Source organism: Dendropsophus ebraccatus, chromosome 5 (genome assembly GCF_027789765.1).
Source record: "Dendropsophus ebraccatus isolate aDenEbr1 chromosome 5, aDenEbr1.pat, whole genome shotgun sequence".
Classification (NCBI taxonomy): Eukaryota; Metazoa; Chordata; class Amphibia; order Anura; family Hylidae; genus Dendropsophus; species Dendropsophus ebraccatus.
In genome coordinates, this window is record NC_091458.1 from 91,503,118 (window position 1) to 91,514,847 (window position 11,730).

General features: G+C 41.5%; 1 protein-coding gene across 1 annotated transcript in view; it reads right to left on the reverse strand.

Annotated features, from left to right (window-relative positions):
* Positions 1-11,392, reverse strand: part of ITGBL1 (integrin subunit beta like 1) — a 175,608-nt gene extending 164,216 nt beyond the window's left edge. The window contains exon 1 of the mRNA XM_069970707.1: positions 11,138-11,392. Within this exon, the coding sequence (XP_069826808.1) occupies positions 11,138-11,223 (86 nt within the window). The 5' untranslated portion in view covers positions 11,224-11,392. The remainder of the gene's footprint in view (positions 1-11,137) is intronic.
* Between the last annotated feature and the right edge of the window lie 338 nt (positions 11,393-11,730).

An 11,730-nucleotide genomic window follows, 5' to 3' on the forward strand; every position in this document is an offset into this window, starting at 1 on the left:
TTGTTTTATACAACATTGGCAGTGTTATATACAGCCAGGTTATATACAACATTGGCAGTGTTATATACAGAGCCCAATTATATAAAACATTGATAGTGTTACATCCAGCCTGGTAATATACAACATTTGCAGTGTTATTGGCAGGTGTATAGACATAAAGATTTTTACCTGATGGAACTCTGGAGCAGCAGCCTACAATTGTCCATGCGGAAAACATGCAGAATCCAGATTTATGCCGCTACCTGCAGTGATTGGCCTAGGGCCTTGTTTATTGTCATTGCAAATGATGCTTAACAGGAAACTGCAATCGTCTTAAAGATATTGTTTCATCTGTGTTAATCAGTGGAATGCATGTATACCTGTAGTGTATAGTTGGAGGGGTTCTATATACCTAAAGTATATCGTTTTTAGGGGTCCTGCATACCTGTAGTGTATAGTTGGGGGTGGCGGAGGCTGTATACCTGTAGTGTATAGTTGAGGGGGGTCCTGTATACCCGTAGTGTATAGTTGGGGGGGCCTGTATACCTGTACTGTATAGTTTGTGGGGTCGTGTATACCTGTAGTGTATAGTTCAGGGAGTCCTGTATACCTGCAGTGTATAGTTCAGGGAGTCCTGTATACCTGTAGTGTATAGTTCAGGGAGTCCTGTATACCTGCAATGTATAGTTGGTGGAGGCCCTGTATATCTCTACTGTATAGTTTGGGGGTCCTGTTTTGATCAGTATTATTACAGGTTATCTTCCCTTAAAGTCTGCCTGAGGTACACTCTATGAAAAGATCACCAAGCTAACAGGACCGAGGTAAGTATTTTTCCTCGGCTTGTCAGTGAAGGTAATCAGGAAAGTGACTGCAGGGGTCGCGATCAGTCGTAATTTTCGTGGCTGCCTGTCATTGTGCCCGACTCCTGGGACACTAATGTGTGAAGGGCTGCTCACACATTGAACTTTTAGCCTTAAAGTGGCTTGTAGACTATGTGACTGTATGCTACCCCCAGTGAAGATCCTATTGTCCTGCAACTCCTTAAAAAAAGTCTTATAATTTTATATATTGTTATTTTCTTAATGATTTTTTTAGTAGAATCGTCATACAGGTTATGCTGACCTTGCTGAAGTCTGTAAGTGGTCTAGCAATCATGAGGGGACAGGCAGGAGTAGAGGTAACTGTTCTTCACAGCATTGACCATGCGCTGCCTCCTTTTGGGGGTTGGTTCTCCTAACCTATGTATATTAACCAAAGAAAAAGCTGTGTCTAAAAAGAACATACCTCCAAACACAACTGTGTGCAAGAAAAATTTAATTTTTATAGAACCCATCAAAATGACCCATGATCCCAACACAATACAAAAAGGACACTATAGGGTTACACTTAAAAAAAAAAAAAAAAATACTAAAACATAGACCACTTAACCCAATCCTGGGTCCAGGAAATAAGTCACCACTCACTGAGCAAATGACCATGCAACACCTGGAAAGTATAAATTTGCATCGAAATACCAGAAATATAAAACAAATTGTTAGGCAGCAGTTAGGTCCCACAAGTGGGAAAGAAATCATATTGCCTCACTAGTTCTCCCAACCTACAGTATACTACAGTGTAAAGTACAAACTGCTGAGAACAGTATGTCTGTCCCTACACATGTGGACAAAATTGATGGTTCCTTTTTGTTAAAAAATGAAAAAACACAATATTTATGCATGTTAAAACAACCCTTTAGCAGCTCTATTAGGAGCTGCTAACAGCATTACAGTATATGCAATATAAGTTCACACAACATATAAATTAATTAAATAACGTTCGTACTTACAGTTTTGCAACCACAGCCGTTATTTAATGGATTTGCCAATCGCTTTGAAGTCTATGAAATCCCGGATGGAGTGTATACACACTGTATACACTCCGTCCGGGACTCCATGCGGCCGCACAAAAAACTAACATGTCAGTTTTGTGCGCCCGTTATTCATCAAATAGCGGCCGCTCAAAACTGAAAAATGTAAAGTGCGGCTCCAGCCAGACTTTACATTGTCTGCTATGGGTAATTGGAATGCAGGCACATTCAAATGCGCCTGCATTCCAATTAAAAAGAAATGAAGTTCACAGACAGCGGCCGTTCTGTGATATGGCCGTGTCAAAGAATGGCCGCTGTCATAAACTGTGTGAACTCAGCTTAATAGTGATTGGTTCCCTTTAATATTTTTTTGCATATATGGAGGCAATCACTGCAAATAAATGATGACTGTAACTCTTCTCTCCTTCCTCACCTGTCCACAGGTATTTAACCGACTCCAGCTGTCTCACGTATGAAGGCTGCCTTTTCCAGACTGCATGCTTCAACAGCAATATCCTGAGGCAACTCTTTCTTTAGTTTTCTTTGGTCCAAGTTCAGTGTGGCATACACCATGATACAAAATAGCACAGTGATTACTTTTTATCCTCGTTATAGACAGACTGACTGATGCTAATTACAAGACTTGCCATAGTTTAAAATGTCCATGCGGTCAAATAATTTAAAATTTTTTCTAGGGGTACCATCATTTTAATCCAGACTAGGGATTAGCGAACCGGCCGAGGTTCGGGTTCATATGAAGCTGAACTATCGGCTTCTGATTCCCGCTGTCTGCCTTTTCCGTGGAGAGGGTGGATACAGCCTTAGGACCACATGGAAAACTGTAATACAGCCTATGGCTATGGCTGTATCCCAGTTTTCCAATTGGTCTTTAAAGTGTAACTGTCATGTTTTTTTTTATTGCAGAAATCAGTAGTATAAGCGATTTTAAGAAACTCTGTAATAGGTTTTATCAGCCAAAAAAGCCTCCTTCTGTACTCAAGAAGCAATCTCCCAGCCTCCCCCTGACTTCTTATCTGTGCATTATCAGGCAAACACGTCTTCATTACAGAGAAGCCAGTGAAGACGGGTTCTGCTCTCTCCATTGTAAGCCTATGAAGGGGGGAGGGGCTGAGGGAGATGAGGGAGCAGGAAGAGGTGACATGAAGGTCAGCTGTTTGTAGACTCTCTGGGCACCTAAAACGCTAAATTCAGGTGTCAGAAAGGTCAGTGCTTATCTATGAACTTACTGAGAGAAGATTGCAGGGTGTTGTGCTGTGCTGGACTGCTCCGTGCTCAGTCACTCCTAACAGCCCCTCCCCTCTCCATAGCCACATAATGGAGACAGAAATCCTGCTTCATTTGATGTGAGGGGGGAGGCTGGGAGATTGCTTTTTCAGTCCAGAAGGAAACACTTTTAGTACATAAAACCTATTACAGAGTTTCTTAAAATCGCTTGTACTGTTGATATTTAATGTTTTCAGAAAAATGACCCTGAAATGACAGTTACGCTTTAACCTCTTAAGGACATAGGACGTACCGGTACGTCCTATGTCCTCACTTGCACTTCAAAGCGGGGCCGCGCGGCGGCCCCGCTTTGAAGTGCCGCGGTCCCGGGTGCCGCGTGTAGCCCGGGACCGCCGCTATTAGCGGGCACGGTCTGATCGCCGTGCCCGCTAATTAGCTAATCGGAGGCAGCTGTCAAAGTTGACAGCTGCCTCCGATTACCGGAGGCAACGTTTCCCTGGTGTCTAGTGGGGGAGATCGCTCCTCCGGGACCTTGTCCCGGAGGAGCGATCTCCGTTACTGATGCCGGCCGGGGACGCGTCCAAGATGGCGCCGTCCTCGGCTCGGCACTCGTTCGTTTTCGGCTGCAGCAGCCGAAAGCAAACGAGTGCCGATCTCATGGATCTCTGCAGCATATCTATGCTGCAGAGATCTCTATGAGAGATCACAGTATATATACTAGAAGTCCCCCATGGGGGCTTCTAGTATATGTGTAAAAAAAAAAAAAAAGTGTTGTTTATAGTAAAAAGCCCCCTCCCCTAATAAAAGTCTGAATCACCCCCCTTTTCCCAGGTTTTAAATAAAAGTAAACAAATAAATAAATAAATAAACATGTTTGCTATCGCCGCGTGTGTAATCGCCCGAACTATTAATTAATCACATTCCTGATCTTGTACGGTAAACGGCGTCAGCGCAAAAAAATCCCAAAGTGCAAAATTGCGCATTTTTGGTCGCATCAAATCCAGAAAAAATGTAATAAAAAGCGATCAAAAAGACGTATATGGGCAATCAAGGTACCGATAGAAAGATCAAATCATGGCGCAAAAAATGACACCTCGCACAGCCCCATAGACCAAAGGATAAAAGCGCTATAAGCCGGGGAATGGAGCGATTTTAAGGAACGTATATTGGTTAACAACGGTTTGAATTTTTTACAGGCCATCAGATACAATATAAGTTATACATGTTATATATCGTTTTAATCGTAACGACTTGAGGAACATGCATAACAAGTCAGCTTTACCCCAGGGTGAATGGCGTAAAAACACATTTCCCCCAAATAAAAGAAATGCGTTTTTTTTTTTTCAATTTCACCACACTTCGAATTTTTTTCTGGTTTCGCAGTGTACTTTATGCAAAAATTCAGCCTGTAATTGCAAAGTACAATTAGTGACGCAAAAAATAAGGGGTCATGTGGGTTTCTAGGTGGAAAAATGCAAGTGCTATGACCTTTTAAACACAAGGAGGAAAAAACGAAAACGTAAAAACGAAAATGGGCCATGTCCTTAAAGGGTTAAGGTTGTCTCCACCCTCTCCACGGAGCGGACAGACAGTGGGAATCAGAAGCCGAGAATTCAGGTTCATACGAACCCTAACCTCGGCCGGTTTGCTCATCCCTAACCCAGACCTGTTTTTTTGTTTTGTTTTTTTTTTTCATTTTTCTGTACAAAAGAAATGTCTGGTTTTAATTAGCTGAATTTCAGTAAATTAAAATGTATTATTATTTTTGTCAGTTCAGTGACTAGCGTAGGTTTTTCTTCTTTAACAAAAGGGTGCCAACAATTTTGTCCTCGTATGTATGTTATGCTGCCGTCAGCAAGGACTGACACCTACATGACAAGTTCCTTTAAGCTCAAATGGCATTAAAGGGAAACCTACTGTGCTCACAGTGCCGTCTTATATATGTTATGGATCTTGGCATCTTGCCAAACACTAATGCCACCCTCACAATTATCCATCCTGACATTTGCAAATAATTCTGAACCTGATAAGTTGATTGTGCTATATTGTGTCATCAATGCCTGATATCAAATCCAATGTAATGAGGATCATGTGACCTGCTGAAATTCCTATAATGAAATCTCGGAGGCAGAAAAACATCAAGGTCATGTGACCAGGTAGGCGCTCACATGACACAAATCAACTGTTAATGACACAGACCTTACATGCAGGAGCCATTGCTTCCCATCAATCTGCGCTTGACTGTATCCATACTTCAGAAGATGGCATATAGTAACACAGTTATACACTTTATCACCATCAGTACTTCAGAATTTGTTGCTATCCTTACTTGCTGGGCACATATCTGGGTAATTGGAATGCAGGCACATTCAAATGCGCCTGCATTCCAATTAAAAAGAAATGAAGTTCACAGACAGCGGCCGTTCTGTGATATGGCCGTGTCAAAGAATGGCCGCTGTCATAAACTGTGTGAACTCAGCTTAATAGTGATTGGTTCCCTTTAATATTTTTTTGCATATATGAGGCAATCAATGCAAATAAATGATGACTGTTATGGTGCGTTTACACGTAACGATTATCGTGCGAATTTGCGCGATAACGATCAAATTCGAACAATAATCATATGTGTAAGCGCAGCGAACGATCAAACGACGAACGAGAAATCGTTCATTTTGATGTTTCAACATGTTATCAAATCGTCGTTCTAAAAAAATTCGCAGATCGTGAACAGTCGTTCGCCGATTTAACCAATGTGTGAGATAGGCTTAAGGATCGCAAAACGAATTTTCCGTACGATATATCGTACTTTATAAACGCTGATCATTAGGAAAAAAAAAATTGGTACTCCGACATCGTTAATCGTACAATCGGGCCAATTATCGTTTCGTGTAAATGCACCATAACTCTTCTCTCCTTCCTCACCTGTCCACAGGTATTTAACCGACTCCAGCTGTCTCACGTATGAAGGCTGCCTTTTCCAGACTGCATGCTTCAACATCGATATCCTGAGGCAACTCTTTCTTTAGTTTTCTTTGGTCCAAGTTCAGTGTGGCATACACCATGATACAAAATAGCACAGTGATTACTTTTCATCCTCGTTATAGACAGACTGACTGATGCTAATTACAGGACTTGCCAAATGTCCAAGCGGTCAAATAATTTAAAAAATTTTCTAGGGGTACCATCATTTTAATCCAGACTAGGGATGAGCGAATCGGCCGAGGTTCGGGTTTGTATGAACCTGAACTATCAGCTTCTGATTCCAGCTGTCTGCCCGCTCCGCGGAGAGGGTGGATACCGCCTGAGGACCGCATGGAAAACTGTGATACAGCCTATGGCTATGGCTGTATCCCAGTTTTCCAAGCGATCCTCAAGGTTGTCTCCACACTTTATCACCATCAATACTTCAGAATTTGTTGCTATCCGCTAAAAAAACATGGCCACTTTTCCCCCTACTGTTGTCTCCAGTTTGGGTGGGGTTTTGAAACTCAGTTCCATTTAAGTAAGTGGAGCTTAATTGCAAACTGCACCTGAACTGGAGACAACAGTAGAGGGAAAAGTGGCCATGTTTTTGTAGCGCTGGATAACCCCTTTAAAGCAATTCCGTACCCACAATCTGTCCCCCCAAACCACTTGTACCTTCGGATAGCTGCTTTCAATCCAAGATCTGTTCTGGGGTCTGTTCGGCAGGGGATGCAGTTATTGTCATAAAAACAACTTTTAATCCGGCAGCGTTGTGTTTAACGGCCGGGGCTTACCTTTGTATATGCATTAGGCTGGCACCATCTCTATGTCCTTCCTCCCCACCCTCCTCATTATTAGGAATGCTCCAGGAACATTTACTGCTATTTGAACTTTGCACAGGTGTATTAACGATCCAGCCCATGTATCGGGCTGCTACAGGTGGGGAATAGAAAGCAATCTGCCTGGAGTATTCCTAATGATGAGGAGGGTGGGGAGGAAGGACAGAGAAGTTGTGCCAGCCTTATGCATATACAAATGTAAGCCCCGGCCGTTAGATACAGCGCAGCCGGATTAAAAGTTGTTTTTATCACTATATCTGTATCCCCTGCCGAACGGACCCCAGGACAGATCTTGGATTAGAAGCAGCTATCTGAAGGTACAAGTGGTTTGGGGGGGGGGGGCAGATTGTGGGTACAGAGTCGCTTTAAGATTTACCTGATATGTCCAGTTCTCTACCCTGCTTTTACAGCACATACGCAAGTGATACATGGTAGTAATATATAACCTGTTAACATCATAGTGTATCATGGAGACAACAGTGGAGAATTGTACAGAATTAGTATGTAGACGTATAATATAATCTTAACAACGCAACTTTAGCTGCCTATATCCCACTTCCTATACCCCTATACTTCCAAGATTAAAAAAGTATTTCTTATCTATCAGACACAGGATAACTGGCTGATTGATGGGGTTCTGACTCCTTGGGCCTCCAGTGATCTTGAGATTGGAGGTCCTTTGTTCCCTAGGTTAACGGAGAGGAAGCGAGTATGTTTGGTCACTACATACATTTTACCCAGCTATGTTTGAAGTCCAATGGAGTGGTACTGTAGGGCAGCATGCATGCTGCTAACCTATTCTCCTGAGTGGTGGTGGTGGTCCCAGCAGTCAAACTGCCACCAATCAGCTAGATATCTCTTAGGCCTCATTCATACATTCATAATGCAACCTGCAATTGCAGACCGCACTATAGATGTGCATCTGTAGTTGTCCGCAGTGCATACATAGATAGTAATAGTGCCACAAATGCTTCTCCATTCTAGGTCCTGCCTATTTTTATTGCAGCACGGCCCCGTAAAGTGTATGGACATGTGAAAGGGCCGTTGACATGTATGGGTCCGTGTGGGTCTGGAGTTACAGGCCACAATGCGGACATGTGAACGAGGCCTTATTCTTTTGGTAGGGAATAAATGTAAAGGGAATGTAACGTTCGGAATAGCCCATTTAAATAATATCTAAATCTCAAATGACCATTAATATCTGCTACCAAACAAAACAAGGCTATTTGCTTTGCCAATAAACTCAATCATTTCTAAAATATGTCAGCGGCCGAGCTGCGCTCTCTGCTCTCTGCTCTGACAGTGCCGACAGCATCCCTGGCGACCAGCCGGGCCAGCTGCTAAGGGCGCGCCGACGGCATCCCTAGCGGCAGGCCAGGTTGCTGAGGGGCGTGTCAGTTCATTCTAGTTATCTGCTGCAGCCAGGGCTTCCCTGCGTCTCTGGCTGAGTGGCACAGCTGTGTAATCAAAGGGAGATTAACACTGCCAATCAGATAGTCCTGTTATCCTGGAATTAGGAGCCCAGTCTCTATAAGTATCATCCCCTATCCCAGTACTTTGCCTGCGATAGAGCCTAGTACTCCTAGTGTTTCTTGACCTTGCGTTTTCCCTGACTTAGCTATTCCTGTTTTCCCAACCTTTTGGCTTGTATTTTGACTATCCCTTGGACTCGTTTTTGTACCTTGCCGCTAGACTGTTGCTGACCCGGAATTCTGACCTCGCTCTTGTTGTGTGTGTCTGTCTTGTTTTGTTTGGTGTTGCACCCTAGCAGTACAGGGACTGCAGTCCAGTTGTCCGTTTGCCACCTAGGGCATCTGGGGCAAGTAGGTAGGGCCAGTGGGGCGGGTACCAGCTTCAGGGCTCACCTGACCTTGTGTCTCCCTGTCCCTATCCTGACATATAACCTGTATAGCTAACTAAAGTTATTAAAAAAAATAACACATTAAAAAAAAAATTAAATATTGTATGTTAAAATTTCTGGCTTCACTGACTTCTCAAGACTTCAAAGATTTTTCAATCGTTGCCTGCAATTAGACAGGACGATTATCGTTTAGATTCAAACAATATAACATTTTTCAGCACGATAATCATCCCGTGTAATAGGGCCCATACAAATAAGACAACTATTTTTTATGTAACCATTACTTTTGTATTTATCTTCAAACTTTAAAACAGCTCCAACAGTACGGAGATTTATGTAGAGGTGCACTGCCTCTACATAAATCCCATGCACACCAGTGTGTGTGCTGAGGAAACCTTATAAACCTTATAATTTTTAGGCACAAAAAATTATTAATGAAGTGGATCCAGAGTCCGCACCATCCGTTCCGCCTCCTCCACACCCCCTCCCCACTGGCGAAGCTGGTGTAAAATGGCCAGATGCAAATATTTTATTCGCAAAACAGGCATTTGTAAATAAATTTATTCGCATCTGGCCATATTATGCAAAAAAATACAACTTTTTACTTTGATAGCTTTCCCCCTACGTTTCCAAAAATTCATCCAGGTCCAGGTATACTTTGTAGTTCTCAAGAGAAAATGTAACAAACTGCAGTCTGCATTATATTCCAAGTTTGTTCTATAGTATGTTGATGGTCAATATTGAGTACTTCCAAATAGCAGTACAGGGTGTGCTCTGATGAGGGACATGTCCCTCTGTGGTGTATAGTATGTCCCAGTATGAATAGTATTTTACCCTTTAGCAATCAGTATAATGCAGAATGTCATAGAGGAACATTTATGAAGTCTGGCGTTTTTTACGCCGAGCTTACAAATGTCCCCGCAGCTCGGGAGCTCAGGGGATTTATGTAGAGGCGCATTTCTCCGTGCGAAAATTTTGAAACCTACGCCAGCTCAGAGCTGGTGTAGGTTTCAGTGTCATTTTTCCGCCGGAAAAATTATAAATGCGGTGCGCGCAGAGGCCGCGCCCCCTCTGCGTACTGCCGCACCCCCCTCTTCGCCCCACTGGCGAAGGTAGCAAATGGGGCAGATGCGAATAAAATATTCACAAAAATACCCTTTGTAAATTTTTTTACACCAATCTGCCCCATCTGCGCCAAAAAAAGGCATTTTCCCCTTTTGATACATGTCCCCCATAGTGTCATTATAGAGTGAGGTGTCCTATAGCTTTAGTAAACTAGTGTGTAGAAAAAAAACATATTATGAAGTTACTAGTAGAATACAGTAAATTTCATTTCCAATATTAAATTCATCTACTTTTGCTGTTGCACCTTTTATTTTTGTTATTTTCTTGTTATGCTAATTGTGTCTGACAAGCAGTTATTTGATAAAGGACTGATATCTTTGTTATAAACTTGAATGCCTTGTAACCAGCATGTATTACCAGTAGTGTACTAAATATTATAGTTACCTTTAAAAATAATTCAATAGTCTCTGAAAACATCATTAACAAAACATAATAAAATGCTTTTTTAAGTAGAAAAAAATCATTCCATATAACATATTTTGACCATTTAAGCTACTGTATTTGCACAGTACTTAATAATAAATAATAATAATATCTTAGTGTGTTCTTAGTTATATTAGGGCAGATTTACTTTATTGTACATATCAAGCAATGTCAGTAATGTAAGACTTCTGCATGACCATATTCTTCTTCACTATTAGTTGCAATTCTAACAGTGCAACATTGTAATTTATTGTCACATGACTACAAATTGTTGTAACCCATTGATAACTATGTCCCATAACACCTGCATTAGAACAAACAATATACAATGCAATTACTCACTTTTAAAGCAGGTATGATAGATATTTTCATGATGTCCCAATTATAGGCCCTTTTTGACATGTTTTTCATTATTTAATTTTACCACCATCACTATTATTATATATATTCTATTCTTTTATATTTTCATATAAAATTACTTATCAGTAACCTTGTTGTAGGATAGATGACTTTCTATCTCCAACCTGTTTAACTCACTGAGACTTTTTCTATTATAGCTGCTAAAAAGCCAGTTCAAATATTAATAAAATTAAGTTTAGTCCTGTCATTCTGTCCTCATGTTATTTTAGTTACATGATTGACACTGAATACAAGCACACAAAGAAGTACAGTGGTAAACCACAGGCCTTCAGTCTGCAAAGCAATGCTATAGATTTGGCACTAGAAGATACACAAAAACCCAAATCTGATGAAAACTCTGTTAGGAATTTCACATTCTACAGCCTGACTCTAAACCACATGTACATATGTTTAATATACAACCAGTAAACATCAAGGAGAAGGAGAAGCACTTACTTCAGCGAGGGAATCTGTGGCACAGCCGCAATAACAGTGAAGACGAAAGAAGTCCACACAAAGTTAAGCAGAGCTTCAGCATGCATACTTGTAAGAAAAGTATTCTGTAGCCTGTACCCTTCAATCTCTCCTTTCCTAAAGCACAACTCACACTATAGCTACAGTGCTCCAAGCTGGCCAAAACCGGCTCACAAGCTATCCTTCTGCACAGTTCCTTTGATTAGCTGCCTGCAAGGATTTGGGCAGCTCTCTAGGAGGGACTGTAGTGCCAAATCCTAAAGTTTGCAGTCTAGTCAGTCAAGTAATTAGAAACAGTTGTAAATCCAGATGTTTTATTTTGACAGACAAAGTACCCTGTTCAGACTTTTTCCCCTTGAACAGACAACATCATTCTTCAAATACCTGCAGAAGAAACATTATGGTGTTATCCCACATGTTATATTATCGCCCCAGAAACTGCTTGTTAACCAGCAGCATTAGCTGAGATATTAGTTTAAATGACTCCCAGCACTAGAGGAAGAAAAAGTTGAAACTACTTTCTAAGGGAAAAAAGGAAAGAAATTATCAGAAGTTTCCGATGTCCTTAATGTAAA